The sequence below is a fragment of the Trematomus bernacchii genome, unplaced genomic scaffold (assembly GCF_902827165.1).
Source record: "Trematomus bernacchii unplaced genomic scaffold, fTreBer1.1, whole genome shotgun sequence".
Classification (NCBI taxonomy): domain Eukaryota; kingdom Metazoa; phylum Chordata; class Actinopteri; order Perciformes; family Nototheniidae; genus Trematomus; species Trematomus bernacchii.
This window is the reverse complement of record NW_022987547.1, coordinates 11,463,916-11,486,015: the sequence shown is the minus strand read 5'-3', so window position 1 is coordinate 11,486,015 and position 22,100 is coordinate 11,463,916. Positions and strand designations below refer to the sequence as shown.

The 22,100-nt window shown below is 41.1% G+C and overlaps 1 protein-coding gene across 1 annotated transcript in view; it reads right to left on the bottom strand.

The window, feature by feature from the left end:
* The window catches only part of dab2ipb (DAB2 interacting protein b), a 106,396-nt gene extending 89,880 nt beyond the window's left edge, over positions 1 to 16,516 (bottom strand). Inside the window, 1 exon segment of the mRNA XM_034123236.1 lies at positions 15,974 to 16,516. Within this exon segment, the coding sequence (XP_033979127.1) occupies positions 15,974 to 16,097 (124 nt within the window). The 5' untranslated portion in view covers positions 16,098 to 16,516.
* Positions 16,517 to 22,100: the final 5,584 nt, after the last annotated feature.

Sequence of the window (22,100 nt, the reverse complement as noted above, 5' to 3'; positions counted from 1 at the left end):
CCTGGCCTGGGTTCAGTGTTCGAGGGGTGAGACATTTGAGGTGCCATGTGGTAAATACTTGTGTGTGCTGCTCTTGCTCTTTTACATATCATGTATTTATTTTTTGCTATGTTTACAAATGTCTTGTTCTTATATGTTGTATGTCAGGGACTACGGATGGAAATGAGCTCAAAGCTCAAATCCGGCATATTTACACTACGCATTATTTGTCTAAAGTGTTCATTAATGTACATTGTCCTTATTCAAATAAACGATTACATGAAAAAAATGAAGAGAGAAGATCTCTGCATTCTCCTCATTTCACACCAGTATCAGAACTCATAGGGAGACAAAACGTAGGAGGTGCCTGATAAAAGGGGAGGTTCAAGTCAAACCTCAAATAAGCTAAACAAAGTCTCCATAACAAAGTAACAGCTAATGCATCCATTTCAACATATTCGTGTTCAAGAGTCCTTATTATGCTTCTTTTTTTTTTTTTTGCTTAGTCTGTTAAAATCCCAAAGTGTCTCCCCCCTGCCTGAAACGCCTCCATTGGACTCCCTTGTTTACTTATGTAACATAGTGACATCACTATGTAACCCTCGCGCTTCTATTGGCTAGTGCTCCTAACACATTGCACGTGATAGGCTAAGGGGCGGGACATTTTTAAGCGATTGAACAATCACAACAGAGCCGGCCAGCTAACCAATCAGAGCAGACTGAGCTCTGGTTTCAGACAGAGGGTGAAAAGAGGTCCTGCAGCACAGGCAGTATGAGAAAAATAAAGACCTTTTTCAACATTAAAGCATGGAGACAGTAGAAGCAAACAATTCTAATCTGAAGATAAAACTGAGCATAATCTCAAATCAAGTATTTAGGGTGTAAAGTCTCGGATAGTTTAAATCTCACAGCAGTCAAATCTGTCAAAAGGAGTTTTAACAACTTTTTGTAGTTTGTTGTATCAGAGTGATTTAGGTATGACGCATTCTAGAAGGCGGACCCTATTGATAGCATCACCATGGTTCCCTTGACAAACAGCCATTGGGACTAAATGATGATGAGGAAATGTAATCATGGGGAAGTGGGCACATCAAAACCTGCTCAATCCATTATAATGGCGTGACAAATATCTGTCTCCCTTCCTTATTATAGCAAACCATAATGGTGGAATTTAAAAGTCTGCTGCCATGACAACAAGGGTATTTAATCCTTTTAAATCAGAAAATAAGTCACAAATAAATAGGGATGATAAGGTAATCACAAATGTTGACTGAATTAAGTCTCCAGTGTGTATTGATGTGCTCCTGTAGAAAACGATCCCACTCAACTTCACCAAATGTACCCCTTTGGTGTTCTTAACGGAAGTCTCCTCACTCGTACACAGCTGGCTGTTACAAGCGCTCAGAGGAAAGCTCACACGCAAACCCACAGTATTTAGCTGTGAACTAATTGCTGTGTGAAATTGCAGTGCGTGCTTCCACATGTTATCACCATCTGCGTGTTGCTTCTCTTCAAATGAATGGAACATTTCCATTTGCCTTATCTGTCCCGTGTCTCTCTGATTCTCTCATTTTATAACCAACAGCAAACTGTAAACTTGTGTTTAATAAAAACTTTAATTAAAACAAATTCCAAACTGAAGTAAATAATCAAAGAGACGTTTTACACTGCGGCTGCTTTCAGATAGTAAACAGGCGCTGTTTAGAGGGGTCTGTTTAGCGGATGTGCGCCAAGATATTTTTGTATCTTGAGGTGAGGGAGCATCTAGCATGCAAATCTCGAGTTCTAAGGTCGATAGGGTCAAAGACCATAGCTGTAGTGTCAAGAGGTGAGCTATCTTTAAACTACGAGGCCTGGAGGTCTTTTAGGCCACACTCAGTGTATTATATTCACTTTAGAGCTTCTGTCGGCTGGGAAAGCTCCTTGCATAATTGTCTTGAAACATGGTTGAATGGTGAAGCATTGGCCAGTTGGAGTGGATTTTAAAACTTCACAATTCCACTTTCTTCCCTCAAATGAATTTTCTTTTCAAACCACCCTGAATCTTCTCATTCAATCACAACTTCATCTCAACTTAAGGTCAGCGTTTGGTCAGTTGTTACCCCTTCATTTCTCCTCACTTGCTGTTATTCTCCATCCTTCACATTCCCTCAAAAGTCATAGCACCAACTCTCCCTCCTCCTTCACCATCTACCCACAGATAGAGCCATCACTACATCTTGATTCCTCCCACCTGCAGGCTTGCTCACATTGTTTAATGGGACCCTAAAAATGCCATTGAAAGCCCTGGGGGGCCTAAAGCTGCACAGAGTAGATGATAGTCACCTTCATTGTGTGTGCACAGAGTTTATGTGTGTCCCAGTCAGGCCATCAGAGATAGGGGCTGTGAGTGTATCTTTTTGAAAACATTAAACTTATTATAAGGAACAGTTAGACTTTTGGGGAAAGATTGACTCTCAGAGTTATACCATATTGATAGCATTGTCACGTATGTAAGCTGACTGTGAACTTTAAGACAACAAGCAGTAAGCGTAGCTTAGCATAAAGACTGGAAGCGGTTTCTAGAGTAAAATAAATAAATTACACCTTTTAGCTCTTTCTAAAATTACTAATTAACACGCTGTACTATCTTGTTAGTGCAAACCAATAGTGAATTTTAGGTGTAAAAGTCACACATGTTATTTTCTAATTTATGTTTTGTGTCACCTTGATGTGTCAAAACGAACAGAGGAAGAAAATAAAAAACCTTGTCACTTGTTATTTGTTATTTTTTTGTCCTGGTATTCATTTCACAATTAGTTTTTTTTAACAGATACAAGATCAGAGATGTTAAATATTTGATTAGTCTTACTATACTAACTATCCTAAACTGTCTACCTTCCTTTAAAGGGGCCCTATTGTGCTCATTTTCAGGTTCATATTAGTATGTCGTATGTTTCCGTGCTTTAATGCTTCTCATACTGCCTGTGCTGCAGCACCTCTTTTCACCCTCTGTCTGAAACCAGAGCCCAGTCTGCTCTGATGTGGTGTGCTAGCTAATAGAGTCCAATGGAGACGTTTCAGTCGGTGGGAGTGTGTGGGAGAGAAACTCCCTCTCGAGAGAACACAGGGATTGTAGTCTTTTGTATGCCATTTACATGCACACAAACCTATATAACACACTACAGGAAAGGGAAAACCCCCAAAAGCATAATAAGGCCTTGTTAACATTTAGTTACAGGTCAGAATACATATTTCCTCAGGTTATCCTGACCAGGCGTGCTCCATGCAGAGACCGGTGCCCACTGACCTTCACTTCCTCTCAGCCCTAACAGAACAGGATATTGCTGTTTGCAAATGAAAGGGTGGAGGAGAAAAGATTAAAAGTCTCTTGAATTCTAAAAACGACAGTGATGTTTTGACATGTTGTGCTGTTATCAAGGCAATACAAACAGGGTAAATATAGTCTGACTTTGTGAGGTGTGCAACCAAACAGCATGCTGGGAAGGCAGGTGGTAATGTGTCACACAAAGTGTTAGAAGACAGACAGGCTACTGATGGCATCTATTTAGCCATCTAAAGAGGCAAACAGGACTGGTGATTACCATTTTGCATAACAAGTTATTTTTAGTGGGGCTGTGCTCAAATAATAAGAACGACAGCTGACTTTCAGCACACGTGTTGCTTTGTTGCCTGGAGTGATGTGCTTTATGATCTTTATCGCCCGAGGAGCTGGCTTTGCTAAGTGGCGTCTTGATGAAAGAGGAAATTCAAAAAGGTCGTTGTAAGCGAGTTGTTGTATTTAATCTGCCTTACAGAACATTCAGTAGCTACTCGGTACACTGCAATTACTCTGCAGACTCTCAGTTGCTGATTTGTGTCTTTTGTTTGACAAACGAACCAAAGTCCCTCTACAGCAGTGAAAAGATGTGTAATCTATTTCTTGTAAAAAAACAATTTAAAAAGGCAGTCACATCCAGGATCCCAATGGGATTGCTGCTGAATGTAAAATAAATATCTAGAATATATATCAGGCACCAAATAGGATTTTATGCTGCGTGGTGTATCCAACACCAGGCTCTTCTTCAGATACTGTAGTTTCCCTATAAATACATATTGTTTTATCATCATGGGTATTTATGATCCCTACTCTCTGCAGCTGTGTCTGTTTATGTCAATTCACATATAAGATGCACCATTGCACCTACTTGTACATGGTTGCTGTGGTTTCTATAGTGACTGCTGCGTACAATCTTCAATCATTATCTCAACAAAACAATCTAATTGAGACGAGCACAAACATGTTATATAACTGGTGTGAGGACTGATTGGATCCTAATGTGGTTCTCAGTATAGTTTTAATCAACATAGACAAAAATAGCACTGCATCTGCTGGTGAAAGGTAGTTAAAAGGTCCTGTTAGCAGTCATTTGCTTATGTACACATGCAGCAGATAGGGACAGAGATATTAATAGTTATTTCTTTGTATTTTATAGTTATTTTAAGCATCTATTTATGAACACCCAGTATTATTTAAATGTTGTAGTTTGTATATTCCAATGTTTTATGTTAGTACAGAAAATGTTAGTCTCTATCAACTTATTTTAGAATCATCTGCCGTTAGTGTTGGATGAAAGTTGTTTGGCCCCAATCCGGATCCGTTATTACTGTTTGCTATATTTATCTGCCGAAACCGAGTCTGGTCAAACACTAACAGTATACTTAAATGCACTTAAATAAATCGAAATGTTGATCAAATATGTCTCTGACACATTGAAGGTATAGCTGTAGCCTATTTCAATTTGCACTTTCAACCAAATGCTGGAGGATCTGCTTTATAAACGTAGTAACATTTACTAATATTTAACTGTCCTCCTGAGCGACAATTTCCACATTCACCTCGTCATTAATTCCACTATTGATATTTGAAAATTCATTAAATCCACTTTAAACAGGGTATTAGAACAAAGCAGACATATAATCCGGCCTGTGCTGGTGAAGCTAATGAGAGTTTGAGTACAGGATCCTGTTATCAATAGCAGCACGTGTCGGCATTTCAGGAAGTCAATACCCGGAGGGCTGAAAAACAGCCTCCAAAGAGAAGGCAGCGTTCTTGTGTTATGACAGAAGGGAAAATAAATTCAAACACACACACACTTCTATGTACATTCTCAGTGCGGTGAAAGGGCAGCAGAAATCTCAGGTTGTCAAGCTGTGTTTACTGTGTTCTCTTTACCAAGAGGACTATCTTCTCTCGGTCCAGCCCCCCATCATCCTCCCTCTTCACAAATACATCACTTTTCAGTTTTCCCTTCAAGTAACAGACAACTAGAGCTCGTATTGTCTGGCTGATAGTGCTACAGAAACAGCTCAGTCTGTCTCTGGAATATAAACTGTACATTAATGTCAATCAAAGAGCAATCTGCCAGAGAGAATATTTCTTTCTTCATTTCATCTTGTCAGAAGGCATGGTCTCATTAGTGGTGTTTCTGACTCCAAGCTGGACGGTGATCCATGTAATGGGGGTCACAGTGGAGGCCCACCCAGGCTCACAATGTATCACAGACACAGCTTTCAGGCTCTGTGGCTTCGTCTAAAAACATATGTTAGTGAGACAGGGAATGGAGGGAGGGGGTGAAATTGTTTGGTTGTGTGTGGGTGCACAGAGAGTGTAATGTGTTTAACACTGAGCTGTGAGGACAGCACTGGACTTTTGACCCCTAAGATGTGATGTTTACACAGCGCAGAGATGATGGGGTGATAAAGAGGTGCTTCTCCGTCTCCTCGGAGCGACTCTGTGGACACGATTAAGTAAAAGAGAACCATTTCAACCTACAACAAACACTAGTGGAAACACAGTCATCAGCCATTTAACTCTCTGCCAACACTGAGCCCCCTACAAACATTACAGCAGAATGTATTTATAGAAGTAAGTTGAAAATAGAATACGGGACGGATATCTTTAACCGGTTAACCCCATAGCCTGTTTTTCAGGTCTCAGGCTCGAAAATGACATTCCCAGAACAAATGACCATATCTTCACTTCTAAAAGGGGTAAATTAATAATATTTTTTCTCAAAGCAAGGTTACATCTGTGAGTTGGATGAAGAAGTGTCAGAATCAATAAAGATGTTTTTATTTTAAAGTAAATTCAGATTGAACACAGTACAAAAATGTTAATTATAGTGTCCGTCCAAAAAAAAAAAAAATACTTATAGTGAAAACCACCCTTGAATGATGGGAAATGGGATGGGAAAAGCTTTAGGAATCCAAACTATAACATATAATATGTACCCTGTATCAAGATTGATGCAAAACAAGTGAAATGTGACCTTTTTAGACAGATTTAGAAAAAGAAACCCACTTCTGGGGTCATTTGGGTGCATTTTCCATATCTCTGGCCCCCCCTTGGTCGATTTTGATGATTGACATCTCTTTTTAACCGCTAGAACCAATAGAATCGAGGGGAAGTTCCTAAAATCCAGCTAAACATTACCCATTGGTGAATGAGTGCTGCGCAGCCAGAATGCCCCGGAACCGGAAGCTGCGATACACTCTGGTGGCTACCATTAGCAGCTAATATTAAATCTCCGATTTTTACATAAAAATTGAATTATGGATTATCAATATTTTTTTCAAAGTGACACAGACACATTGGATTAACCTTAAGCAGCGTTTTTATCGGTTTAATGCCATTGAACACGACTGTTGATCAGAATAACTACTAAGGTGAGACGATCTCCCGTGTTTGCTCCATAATGCTCCGTGTTGTGATATCTGTGTTTGCTTCCCCTGTTGTGAGTTCTGATCGCTCAGTGATGATACTAATACCTATATAATCTGTGGAATCTCAGCCTTAATCGGACATCTTGTATGTGCAGTTACGATAAGTAATAAGGGTAGTTTTACCTTGAGTTCTGTGCTAAGTGCGTTAGCATTTTTTCACTCAGGGGTCATTTAGACGCTTCTTATGAGACTTGTGTTTTGTTTTGGTCAAAATGGTTCGTATTGTCAATTAGCTGAGTTTCTTCCCGTTAATCTGGTATGACACATTAATAGGTTTTTAAATATTAAGAAGCCCTGAGACACAGTTTCGTGAAAAGAAAAACCCTGCAGGACCCTCTACCGGGGGCCCTCGGGCTAAACAGGTTAAGGAACATTTCACCCCAGAAAGATCCTTTGTTTGATAACACCCAGTGTTACCTTGAAGTCTTTCTTGTCTGCTTCCTCAATAGAAACCAAAACATTTAGAACATTTGTAATGAATTGAACTATGATGGTGTGCCACATTTAGCAAAACAACATCAAAAAAGTCCTTAATAAACGCTCTCACACCTTGTAAAGTTCAATCCAATCTGATATATGCAGTTGTGTGCTCACTTCCATGTAAACTCATGCATTTCCCTCAAAACTTACTTTCTAATAAACTTCTGCATAATCAGTTATTCCATAAACAAGTAGTGCATCTGCCAAAGCGTGAAAGTGTTTATGCAAAAATGTTTCTCATACTAAGGATTTTGCATAAATACATATGTTTGGGAAGTATGTGTAATACTTGGATTATACTGCACAAGTTGTGTCCGAGTTTGTAAACAAATGTATATGTTGTCCTGGTGTTAAATGCTGCAATCACTACTTTAATTCCTAACCCTGAAGGCATGCAAGAAAAACAACGTGTTCTTCACAAATTCCCAGTAACACAGGGTAAGTAAATGATGAACAATGGGTCATTTTGAAGCTAATGTATATATAGTTCACATATAGGAGCATAAAGCAGCCCTGCTTCTGATTTAAGATGGATTTCTCTCCACAAACTCCACAAAATCTTTCCACATTCGACCCAGTTCAAGTGATATCCCGAGAGAGAGAGAGGGAGAGAGAGAGAGAAAGGGTCTGCTTCATGTTTAGTTTGGCACATGCATGCCTTTGTCTGTGGTGTGTTATGGGAAGGCAGAGAAGTGGGGAGGAGGAGGAGGAGGAGGAGGAGGAGGAGGAGGAGGAGGAGAGAGTGAGTTACAGGAGGAGGAAGTTTGTGTTTGTGCAGAGGGCGACACAGAAGCAACATTCCTTCGACTGCCGGCTGAGATCCTACCAACTTCAATAACATCCAGAAGCTCCGATATGAAAAACACCCCGTGCAGGCTGAGTGTCAGATGATAACTTCACCAGACGACATATGACAGACAGCTCTCGGAGATGTTTCCCCCAAAAAATACAGGTTGCACAGAGCCAACCTGGCATGACAGGTCCACTTTATTGGCAAAGTTAAAGCTATGCGTTTCACTTCTGCTTTCAGATCTGATCTTCTGGACTGCTTTCAAAGGGAAATGGATGCATTTCTTAAAATATGGTTTTGCATTATTTATTGTCTTCCTCATGTTTTTATATTGCATATTGTGGTTGTTTTCTAGCCCCTAGTATTCTAAATGTAATATCAGATGGACTGATTTCGGATATTTTTGTAAAGCTCTGGGAAAGACGAGAATACCAATGGCATGTTATAGAAACACAGTTGTATTCATATTCCTACCATGACTGTGTGTATCTCAAGTGCATGAGAAGATATCTGGTGCTTACTTGAACAGACTGTCTGCTATATGTTACAGGCTATTTTCAGGGTGAAAGATGGCGATGATCCTCTATAGTTATACACATATTCTCCAGAAATCCTCCACTGGCTCTAGTTTGCAATCTGAGATGATATCTATGGATTAAGGGGGATTAGCCTGCACCTGTCCCCGATATTGGACTCTTTTGGGTGCTGAGAAACACTGCGTCATCTAGCCCATCTCCATTATTCACCAGGCAGAGAGGAAAGGGAGTAGACAAGGACAGCCTCACACACACGGCCAGAGATGAGACTGCGATCGGAGAGTAATCCTGGGTTAAACATCGAGATGATGTGGAGAGTTCTGGCGGACTCACTTCACTGTTTGATTGCTATATCAACTTTCCCTGACCTCTCTGTAACTCCGCTTCCCAATTGATTACCCTTTACTTTTCATCTGACCCGACGAAGTAGATAGGATATACTTTTATTATTAAATTCTCCTGCCCCTTGGCCTGATTGCTAAAAATAAAGAAAAGACGATCAAAGACTGAGGCTGCCGATGCTGATTAGCGAAGCCTTTGTTTAACTAAAATATGACCCTAATCTCAGAGAGGATGCTGGGGCGAAAACAGATCAAAGGGCTAATCTGTTTTAGAGAAAGCAGGAAAAGTGATTCCTTCCATAAAGTTAACGTCTGAACTCGGCACTATTGAGCTCTAAATCTGTCTTGTTCTCCGCATCGTGTTAATATTTAAAGTAGCTTAACACTTTGAGATACAAGTCATTAATACAGACGTGTTTCCAGCCTTCCTGTGTTTACAATGTGACCTAGACATTGGAAATGATGAGTCATAACTGTCCTGTTCTGGCTGTGCTTCCCATCTAACAGCGTTATTTCTGTCCTCATTTCCCATCAGTACACCAATACACACAAAATCTTGCGACATCATAAACAGCCCGACAGAAGCAAAGCATGAGGCAGCAGCACACATCAAAAAGTGTTTCTTGATAATGACCCATTGAGAATATGATTATGTGCAATAACTGTCAGTGGTAATGCATTATTAACTTGTTATTGAGGAGTTCAAACACTTCCTTTGAGCTGCTGGCTGTACGTCTTTCTGTACTGTTGTGATATTTCATGTTTTCCCGCAGTTGGTACTTCTGTTTCTGCATGCTGTGTGGTGTATGTTTGGAGCTCTCACTGGAACAGAGCTGTCAGATCATACGCCTCTGTTACTGACTTTACTTTATTTTGGATTTATTGTTCGTGACTTAGAATGCTACTATCGCTGTTGGACTCCATTTGTATTATTGTTTTATATATGTCTTTATCTGGGTCTTTTCACAACTACAACTCTGCTACAGTTTATCCTTCTCTTTCATTGATTTGTTAATCCTTGTTTTAGGAGTATTGAAATAGTGTTGAAGTGGACCTGTACAGGACGTGTTGTAACTCGCAGAGACCCTTGAAGTAGGTGCATCCCAGCAAGGAAATAGCGCAGCACGTAAACCAACTAACTACTACTGTAATCTAAATGTTGGTAAATACATCAGGGGGTAAATCATAGTTTTGCTTTTGGGGTTTTCCCTTTCCTGTAGTGTTATATAGGTTTGTGTGCATGTAAATGGTCTGCAAGGCCAAACTCCCCCCCCCCCTGCCTGAAACGCCTCCATTGGACTCCTTTGTTTACTTCCCTAACATAGTGACATCACTATTACCCCATTCACACCAACGGTGTTTCGGGGCCGGTTCGGTGCTGGTGCTTGAAAAGCACCGGGTTTTCCTGTTCACACCGCAGCGGAGCAGCCTCTAAGCTCCGGAATCCGGTTCGTTTCGAGCACCAAAAAAGTTGTCCGTGTAGAAGCAAGAACCGCTTACGTCGGAGGGGGGCGAGATTAACCTGAGATAACAGTTAAGGCGAGTACGGCAAATAAAAGTTGTAACCAGCAGTAGTGCTGAGCAAAGTGACTAGAACGCAACCACACACTTGTAAAAAAAAAACACGCTTTATAAAGTCAGGCAACACTAACCAGGCTTCGTGTGATTCTGTTTATTTGTACCTTACTTTGACCATCCGTTCGCTGTTATTGATCATTGTGGAGAGCAGGCAGACGTTTTGTTTGTTATTATAGCAGCTATCGGATGGAATCAATACATGGGCTGCACAGGTTGTCATGTCCGACTATCACAAGTAGAATCATAATGAAAAATACGCCGGTAAAATGTGCCTGTAGAAAACGGCTTAGCAAGTAGTCAGTTTAGCTTCGGTTGCTATGCTAACATCACCCATGTTATACCAGAGAAACTTTCATAACAGCGTTGTGATGCCAAACAGCGTCAATTCAGACTGACACCAAACAGCGTCAATTCAGACTGACACACATTCACTTAAGGGGAACTGGGGATATGTAACAGCTGCTTGTGTGACAGTCAGACAGTGAATACTTTAGAGCCGTGTGAGCTAACCCGGAGCTAACGGGAGAATAAACTCCCGTGGAAGAGCAGCCAGCACTGTAGCGGTCGGTAAATGCCGCTGAAACACATTAATAAACAATGAACCACGGCACTCTGGAGAAAAGTATAAGGTTGGAGAAGTCGTTATTTAATTTAATCTGGCTTCGTATGATTAAAAGCAACACGATCATCGACCCGACACAGTCCCCGGCCCGTTGTTGTTGTGAGGTGAGCTCCGTTGGGGAGAAACTCAGCGACGTAAACTGTGACGTCATGACGCAGCAGCGGCAGCACCAGTCGGGCTCTGAGCGGTGTGAAAAGAGCCGGCGCTAAACCGAAGAACCGGTTCTGAACCAGAAAAGCTCTAGCACGGAGCTAGAAGGGGAAAAGCCTTGGTGTGAAAGGGGTATGTGTAACCCTCATGCTCATATTGGCTAGCTTTCCAACACATTGTACGTGATAGGCTAAGGGGCCGGGACATTTCTAAGCGGTTGACAAATCACAACAGAGCAGGCCAGCTAACCAATCAGAGCAGACTGGGCTCTGGTTTCAGACAGAGGGTGAAAAGAGGTGCTGCGGCACAGGCAGTATGAGAAAAATAAAGAGCTTTTTGAACATTAAAGCACGGAGACATGTCACAGTAGAGACACTACATACTAATATAGCATGTTCGAGTCCCACTGCAGTCAGCATGTCCTTGGGCAAGACACTTCACCCCAAGTTGCTCCTGTGGGGATTGTCCACAGTACTGAATGTATGTAAGTCGCTTTGGATGAAAGCGTCTAACAAGTGACATGTAATGTAATGTAATATGAACCTGACAATTTGCATAATATGGCCCCTTTAATGGCAGTCAATCTGATACAACATAAAACAATACTATTGCATGTAATAACGGCACAAACAAGCCAAGTAAGATATCAGCCTAACAGGAAGCAAGGAAAAGAGATAGAAACTTAACTTTGATAAAACCATCTACTTTTATCCGGAACTATCCAGAGACCTATTTTTCCCACCACAGTGACGCTCTCTGAGGGAATAGAAATGTTTCCTAGAGCCAACTTTTCTATGGAAAGTCCTTTACAATTCAAAGCAGTTTTGTGTTATCTGTCAGTGCAGATAAAAATAGAGACAGATGATGAATTCTGTTTTGAAAAAGGACAGCATTTCATTCACAGGACAATTCAGAACAAAGAGTTTGATTACATCAAGCGTTTCCCAAACACGGCAGGAAAACAACTCAGAGCAGACAATGTGCTCTCTCTTTCTCTGCCCGTCTCTCTGCCTTTTTCTCTTTCAGATAAACACTAATTTTCTATGTAAATGTCACCGACCCCTGCGATAGAAGGGGAAACGGATCCGGAGTGATGTGAGGGTGAACAGAACTGATATAAGTTTTCCATTTGAAGATAATGACGCGCCGACATGCACACACATGCTGAGAAAACAATAACACATGAGCTCAGTGAACTGCCACCTCATCTGTCCCAGTGACAGTGTATACAGCAACCAGGCAGTCACTTCCTCTAGATAAACTCACACTGTGGCTGTGGTGTGAACAAAAACACCATTTCTCTACTGCGCTGCCTAGCTTCTCCAATAAGACACATTTCAGCAATATCATATCATCTAGCTCCAGGCACAAAGAACTGTGGACTGTGAGAAATATTTATTTTTTCTCCTCACAAGCCTCATTTCAAAGAATTACAGCAAACATGCACAGACTCAGGGGAGGACAGTATGGATAAAAACAACTTTGATCACTATTCTATAAACACAAGTGTTGATGTTAAAGTCATGGTTTTTGCTGAATGTAATACATGACAAAACAATTATGTTTTATTTCCTGAAATAAAAGCAGTACTGCCCAATTTGCAACATTGGGTGTTTAATTAAAGTGCATGTGCATGACAAACACCTACAACTTCCACTCAAGGAATGCAGAAACAAAATAAGGAACACGAATGGCAAATCATGAAGTTTGCATATGTAACTTACTACTTTAGCTTTGTTTTGGTCTCCACTTACTCATAAAATAACTTTTTTTTTTTTAACCTTTATTTAACCAGATAAAAAAGCATTGAGATAAAATCTCATTTTCAATGCTGACCTGGCCAAGAAGGCAGCAACGTTACACATAACACATAACACAAACATATAAAATACAGAGAACATAACTAAGAAAACAAAAGACGAAAAAGCAGTCACTACATTGTGCACATTAGGACAGTAAGAAAAGTACTACTTATTACTGCAAGAGCAGCTGGTGGTGAGGACTTCAGACAACTTCAATTTAAAACATGCTATTGAGACAAGTGCCCTCAGTTTGAGGCTTGATTGAAGGCCATTCCAAGACCAAGGACCATAATAAAAAAAGACTCCTTTTTCCAGCCTCAGTCCGCACGGCAGGTACCTGGAACCGTATCCTTACTAACTGTCTCCTTACTTAATAATTGTTCCATTAAGCCCATGTTAACTAGCTAGCTAGGTGCGGTGGTGGCGAAGTCGATAGGGACTTGGCTTGGCAACTGGAAGGTCACCAGTTCAAGTCTCGGCAAGACCAAGTGCTACCGAGGTGTCCCTGAGCAAGGCACCATTCCCTACACAAATGGCAGCACACTGCTCCTAACACTAGGATGGGTCAAATGCAGAGAAACAATTTCCCCACGGGGATTAATAAAAGTCCATCTCTTTTTTCTTTAGTCGCTAACTTTGCCTGTTTTTGCTGGTGGCATATGCCATGAGAGCTCTAAGACTCAATCAAAACAAGTTAAGTTGTCGGATTGAAATAACCCAAAAACAAACACAAGTTTAAAGAGGCTCATAAAGCGATGTAGAGCTAGGGAACTACATATTTGGTTTGATAACTCAATGCGAGTTCATAACAAGCAATTCCTCCCAGAAAGAAGACAGTCATTTGATTTATGTTGACAAAGAAATATTGATTATATCTAAGTATATATTTTCCATAGAAGACATTAATACTGCCATGACGGAGCAGCTCCAACATTCTCTGCAGCTTCAATAATCAATATTGATTCAATTATAGTAATTCCTGTAAATTCAGGAAATGTGGTCAAATGACCACCTGATGATTCTGCAAACTGACCCACATACAAGTCTCTAGTACACACTGAAGTACGACGACACATTGTTTAAAGTTTAGGACTTAGAAAGGAAAACCACAACTTCTTTAAACTATTTGAAGTGCAGAAATCAAAGCATGCTGTGTATTGCTCTTGAGAGGGGTCTTTCTTTGGCTTCATCTGGAAACAACTCTCCCCTCTACGTGTCACTGCGTTAATGTGTGTACTGTGTAAAAGTTTTTGTGAGGGGAGCTTGCACTTAGCTACAAAGATCAAGGCAGAGTGTGTGTCTTTGTACATACGCTCAAATGCATGTGTGTGTTTTTTTGGAGGACTGAATGACACAGAGGGGAGACTTCAAAGCAGCTCTTTCATCAGACAAAGAAGAGAAGTAAAGACAAAGCAGGCACCTGCACACTCTGTTTGTCTCTCTCATGACCATGACTGTCTTTGTCTGTCTGACTATAGAGGTCTAACTAGCCTTACATAATACGGGTTATCTTAACAAAATAAAGGCGGTGTAGAGTTTCAGTGAAAATGAGCCTCATGTTTGCCAGCCTGAGCTTGTTGTCTCCAGGTTGTTGCATCATGATCCACAGCAACAGATGGGCAACACTGCCACTTCTGAATATCTTTGTTGGCAAGTTAAGGCAGTTCATTGGGAGAAAAAAAAAAAGTCAATAGGCGGATGATTTCAGAGAAACTTATTTTCTAACAATCCAAGAAACTTGAGCTAAGCCTTAGGGGCAGACTTATCACTATAACCTTGCCGTTCAAAAAGCGCCTCCAGCAGTGAGCAGGGAGCACTGGGAGGCAGCAGCCAAGAGAAGAAGAGAAGCGCTGGAGGACATGAGCTCACAGAAAAAGAAGAAGTTATTCAGTACATAAAATAAAATAATAGAGAAGCACCGATTCATCGCCCGCTGACTGGAATTGGTCATCAGCCTCATGTAGTTTGTGTTTAAAAATAATAAAATACAAACAACCACACACTGATGTCATTAACTACGGAATAAATAGATGGTTGGAGACAGACAATACAAAGTTGACTCTGTATTAAAGGCCTACATACACAGCATAGGAGAATTGTCTTAGAAATGTAAATAGTATTTGATTTGAAACCATTTCCCATTGGACAAAGAGCAGACTAAATCATCAAACAACCTCTGTTCAATACTTGATTTCTATGGTAGTTCATAAAACTATTCGTGTTCATAATCAATAAACACACTATGTAGTTATTTATCCAAAAAAGGTATAGAAACATCTGTTCATCCTTGTTCTTAGAAGGGAAGAACATCAGGAGAGGGTAAGATCAGCGGCTAAATAGCAGGTCAGACATGTAAAAGTTTGCCAAGTTGCAATTGTTGCATTTCTACTCACTTATGCACCCAAAACCCTTTCTTTTTTGTTGGTAACCTTAAACAGAAATACTCTTAACAGGTTGGAACTGTGCAAGTTGTCATCGAGCTGTGAGCTGTCAAGTGTTGATGGTGCAATTTGAGAGTAGCATCACCTCGTGAGAAGTGACGCCAAACTGTCATCCCACTCTGTTTCTCATGACACACACGAGCACACATCTGCAGTAGTGTCACCATGGGTTCTAAAAATAATGTTCCGATGTATTGCTTGTATTAACAAGAAAGGGGAACTTCCTTTCCTCATGTAGCTCATACAGAATGTAGCCTGCCTGCATGTCCAAGAAAAAGACTTTATACTATCAGAAATATGCACTTGCTAATGAGAATCAGAAATAGAGACACTGTCAACATGAGTAACTGAGCTACAATATGTTTCTTCTGAACTTTAACAGTTACAGCTCCAGTGTAGGTACAAAGTTAAAAGCTGTGACTCTTGAAGTATACACAAAGCTGACACTGCTGCATGGTGAACTTGTTTAAGCAGTAGTAGTATTATTACCCCTGCTGGTAGACAGCCTGGTGCGGCTGCGGGACCGGCTTCGCTGACGCTGCAGTCGAGACTTGCCCAGGAATCTGTAGTAGTACGAGGGTCTCCCAGATCCCTTTCTCGTGACCCCTGCCATGGTGCTAGTTTCCCCTCTGAAGCCCACCAACAACCAGGTATCTCTGCAGCACTGAGAACACGTCCTCTTGAATCTGGTTTCAGTGCAGATAAACTCCAGACAACATTCTCATGAACTCTGTGTATTGCAAACTTCACTCAGAGTCCTCCAGCACACATTAAGTTGAAGTCCGTGTGTTGTGATGAAATCCAATCCATTGTGAAAGTGTTTCCCATTGGAGAAAGAGAATATTGAACCATTAGACATGCACCTCTGCTCAGCACTCATGTCCTGTCTTACGGTCCTGTCCCACAAGCTTAGATCTAAGCTCCACCTTTGAACACTCCCCCTCAAAGTTTCCCACAGCTAGATCCCAGAGGCATGATGTCCGGAGTACTGTGTATCCTGAATGACAGGAATGCTGTTCCTGTTCCCAGTGCCAGTGTAAAGTGAATATTATAGAGAGGCAGAAAGTCAGTGCGTCAGTTTCAAGGAGCTTCTTGTAAAACTGTTTCATACATACATCTAAAACTCCTGTGTCTCTGTGTGAGTGTGTAACAGACAGAGAGAGGGCTTTGTGTTTGAGAACAACAGGAGGAAAAGTTTGGGCTGTATAGAAAACATGCATAGATAAGGGATTGAGTGGAATGGAGTTAAAGAGACAGCTATCAGATTACAGCATGTTTTCCTCCCCTCCATCAACCTGACTTATCTGTTACGGACACACTGATAAGATCTGGTGCAGTAAACAAGTGTGACATAAAAAGAAAGCCCAGCACTGAGAGGGACTCCTGATCCAGTGTTAGTCTCAGGCAGGTTCCTGGTTTTACAGCATCACCCACTTAATTTGCCTCCCAAGGCAAGAAAGGCCTGGCAGGGAGGGGCGGCCTATCAGAAGCAGATGTAAATAGGCTGTTAAACAAAGTCTAACAGCCAATCAGAGCACGCCCTACAGGAAAGGGTCAGGCAGATGGACCATAGTCCACATAATGACAGACATGGACAATTGCGTGTGTGTGTGTGAGTGTGAGTGTGAGTGTGAGTGTGAGTGTGAGTGTGAGTGTGAGTGTGTGTGTGTGTGTGTGTGTGGGTGTGTGTGTGTACTACTGTAGTATGGTCGGCTGTTTCACATGTTGATTTTGACCTTAAGAAATCATGATGCATGAAAACACACTGTAATCTAATTATAAGGAAGTCCTCTGCAGTGGTGGACAGTTACTCAGTTTAGCTTAGTTTACTTGAAATATTAGGTTCACATTAATAAAAAAGTATGATCAACAAATAATTATTCACGTTTTATAAAAGGTTATGATAAAACTGTATTGAAACCTTGGTGAGATTCCAAAGCGAGCAAGTCAAAAATATTGTTGAAACTTTCACAAGTGACAAGGATTGTTTTAAATTCCTATCCAAGTCCCAAGTCTTGCTTTTCTGACTGATACCAATACTTCCAAGTCCTACCAAGAACCCTTCAGCACCAGAAACCTAATGTCTACACCCTATAGCCAACAACTGGTACCATTATGTTTGTACTTCATAAAGAAATCTGAACAAATAAGGTTGAAAAAGTCTATCTATATCATCATTCCATCCATGAAGAAGATGATATGTGGTTTAACCTGTTAAGCCCTGAGCCTGTTTTTTAGGTCTCAGGCTCGAAAATGACATTCCCAGAACAAATGACCATATCTTCCCTTCTAAAAGGGTTAAATTAATAATATTTTTTCTCAAAGTAATAATAAACCTGTGAGTTGGATGTAGAAAAGTCAGAATCAATATAGATGTTTTTTATTTTAAAGAAAATTCAGATTTGACATAGTAAAAAACTGTAAATTATAGTGTCCGTCCAAAAATTATTTTTTACTTATAGTGAAAACTACCCTTGGATGATGGTAAGGTAGACTAAAAGCTTTAGGAATCCAAAGTACAACATATAATAAGTACCCTGTATCAAGATTGATGCAAAACAAGTGATATTTGACCTTTTTAGAGAGATTTAGCAAAAATAAACCACTTCTGGGGTCATTTGGGTGGATTTTCCATATCTCTGGCCCCCCTTGCTCGACTTTGATGGTTGACACCTCTTTCTGACCGTTAGAGCCAATAGAATTGAAGGGGGAGTCCCCCACACACACTCATTGTGAAAAGAAAAGGTGGGGGCTTCGCGCATGCAGTTTTGCATCAGAGCGAACCTATCTCTAGCTTTGACATCTGGAAACGGAAAAGCAGTTTTATTGCTTATGGATTATCAGAAATCATTTCAAAGGGACACAGACACATTGGATTAACCTATGGATTAACTTCAGCGGTGTTTTTATCGTTTTAATGCCATTGAAGACCACTTTGGAGAGACTACAGAGCCAAGGTAAAAATGTTAGCATTTTAGCTACCTAGCGTCACCTGTTTTGATGTCCGTTTTTGCTTTATAACGTCGCCATTTCGTATAATTCTGTGATAATGATGGTACCCATCGATTCTGTGTCACCTCACGATGTGAAACAATGTCATGGATGTAGAGAAAAGATAAATAATAAGGTTTTGTGAGTGATTTTTGGTGCAGTAAGGTGTTAGCATTTTTCGCTCGTTGCTAATTCAGAGGCTCAGTGTTAGCATTGTGGGTGTTCTTTTGAAAAAAAAAAAAAAATGATCAGTTAGATGAGTTTCTTCCCGTTACATGGATATAAAACATTCATAGTTTATTAAATGAACATGCCCTCAGACACTGTTTTCTGCAAGATGTTGCGGCAGTGCCCCGGTACCAGGGTCTCTCGGGCTTAACAGGTTAAAGCTCTGTAAAACGTTATAAAGGGGTAGATATGAAAGAGCATTTCAGACAACATGTTCAAGGCTAAAGGCTCAGAACAGAACATAGTACGTCTGACATTTGAGAAGTAATGAAATAAAATAACATTGACCACAAAGACACCTTTGAATATAAATGCTGATATATGAATAAAAGCATACAAAACAAGTCCTTCATCTACATCCCCAAGATAAATGAATTGAATTCTTCTTATCTTCCTCTGCATCACCTTTTCTTATGGCTGCTCAATTGTTCACTGTGATAGCACTGTAGCTAGTGAGAGCCATGGGAACCATAATGCTACACACAGTATGACGTTTTTGTCATTTCCTCAGCCCATAAACTCACAATGACAGAATGCAGCAGTGTGTGTGTTTCTCTATGTGTCTAACATAGGCTTCACTGTTCCCCCCGTCCCACAGAGAGTATTTTGGTGGACCATTAGTAGCTATACATCCTTGAGAATGAGTCAGACGTGTGCCAGGTAGCAGAGGGAGTTTAAAGGCCTGCAGGCTTCACACTGCTGCCGCGGGGCTCATGAAACACCCCGAAGACACTGTTAACATGTTCTCTCAGTCTCACGGAGAAACCAGTGTCAAAGTATGTTTAAGTTTTAAGGTCTAGTCTCTAATGACACATAAATATTAATAAATTAGGGTCATAGCTACTTGGCTGGTGTGAGGTCTCCCTTAAAGCTGAATGATTTGTCTTGCATGCATAATAGTCATGCTGGGAATAGCTACCTAGAATGAGTTCTTGTTAGTAAGGACAGGAGCCCAGTGTTTCCCCTACTATTGTCTTGGAGGGGCGCTGCGCCCCGCCAACGGAGCCCCCCCAGAAATTCAAGGTGTTTAAAAAAAAAGAAGAAATTATATATATATATATTTTTTTTATATATATTTTCTTTAATATATATATATATATATATATAGCACCAAATTTCAACTAATCTATATGTACTGTCACTTTTCACATTGAACATGTGCTCTTTTATTAAATAAACTAAACGCTTTCATTTTAAGTTGTGAGTTTAGTGTTTTTGACCCTAAAGGCCCTGACAAGCAGTCACCAGAGAACTCGCCGACGCCGACTGTTGCGTCGCCGTGTTCTCCTGCGTCTTGGCCATGTGTCGCACTGGCACACACCGCAAAGACTTCAGCCGAGCACGTACGAACTGCGCATGTGTGAGTGGCAATAACTCTCCTTACCAGCAGGCGGCGGTAGTGTGTATTCGTCATTCAAAAGAGGCAACAACCGGAAGACAGAGAAGAAGAACAGACTGCGTGATCTAAACAAACAACAAATAGCGTGTGCGTTCCATTTTCACTCTCGTCCATCGAAAACATGTTTCGTGCGGTACTGGAGCTATCAGCCATTGGAGTGTTGCTTGTGGAAGACATTCTCAAGCAACCGTTTCGCTTCTCATGCACTGATTCGCTAGCTGAACAGCCAATCAGAGTGATTTCTTGGTCCGACTGCCTGTGTCTGACGCACGGCCGATTCAACATGTTGAATCGGCCGTGCGTCGGCCGTGAAAGGCCAAATAAGGCGTGTCACGGCCGACGGTTCGGGACACACCAAATTGAGTTTGGGCGACAGGGCGCGCTTCGTCGTCCGACTAACGAAGACGGCCGATTTCGGCCTGGTGTGTCAGGGCCTTAAAGGCCCTGACACACCAGGCAGTCACCAGAGAACTCGCCGACGCCGACTGTTGCGTCGCCGTGTTCTCCTGCGTCTTGGCCATGTGTCGCACTGGAACACACCGCAAAGACTTCAGCCTTACCAGCAGGCGGCGGCAGAGTTCCCGTTAGAATATTTTTTTGCCGGTCAACATGTCCGTTAAAGTTGAAATCTTCCGGACAAAATTAGATAAGTGCCGGTTAAAGGTCTTCTTTGTTATTTATTGAGCTTTAAAACAAATTGATATGATTCGACATTAAACAAACTAATTATAGTAGATTAACTACATTATTCAAAAGTGTACAGTAATTTACAAAAACGCGGGAATAATAAACGGAGCGCTCTCTCCTTCTCCTGACAGCCCGTCAGTATCATGCAGCTCGCGGATCCAGTAATGAGTGACCCGACAGTAAAACTAAACATATCTATAACTAGTTTAGGTAGTTTGAGAGGTAATTAAAATAGCTACGTGTGATTTTCTAACCTGAAGTGTGTTTTGCTCTGCTCGCCGCTGCAGGGGATCATGCAGAGCTGCGTGTCGACTCGTCAGCAGCAGCCGATCTCTCTCTCCTGTCAGATTAGACTTTACTCGCATTTATGTCCATATCGATCAGATCTAGCTAGTTCTAGCTAATGATATGACTACCTGCTTGTTAAAAGACACCTAAACAATAAGCGTCGCTATGCAACCGGATGAGGCCACAAAGTATAGCGCAGCATTATGCATTTGTTTACATGCCCACCGGAACCCCGAGGCATTACCAACAGATCAACGCACAATCAACCCATACAGGACATCTCTTTCTCCACATTAAGTGTTAGACATTAGAATTGACAATTTTTGTCTGTCACATACTCTTTTGTCTGTCACATACTATTCTTGTCTGTCACATAAGTGGCGCAACTGATGCGGTATTGCGCTAAGGGAAAATTATTTTGACCGGACATTTTGACCGGAGAGATTTAGATTTGCCGGACTTCAGCATATTTTACCGGTCATTGTCCGGTAATTACCGGCTAACGGGAACTCTGGGCGGCGGTAGTGTGTATTCGTTATTCAAAATAGGCAACAACCGGAAGACAGAGAAGAAGAACAGACCGCGTGATATAAACAAACAACAAATAGCGTGTGCGTTCCATTTTCACTCTCGTCCATCGAAAACATGTTTCGTGCGGTACTGGAGCTATCAGCCATTGGAGTGTTGCTTGTGGAAGACATTCTCAAGCAACAGTCTCTCAAGAGGCGGAAGCGAAGAATTAGGAGAAACCGCACTAAATGGGTGAAATCATGGATACTACAGCGAGAAGCTCATGGGGCTTTCCCTCAAGATGATATTTTCCTCAAGCCTTGGTAAAGTGTATTCTTTGAATGCAGATTTGGGTTCTGTCCGCTCTGTATTAATGTCATGTGGATTTTCCTGTCATGTTGACAGGTTATCATCATGTAGGCGTTGATAAAAGCTCATTCTAATGTTGTGTTATGTGTGTATGAAGGTACGAAATAAAGTTTTGCATTGCCTATCCTGCTATTTGTGTTTAAT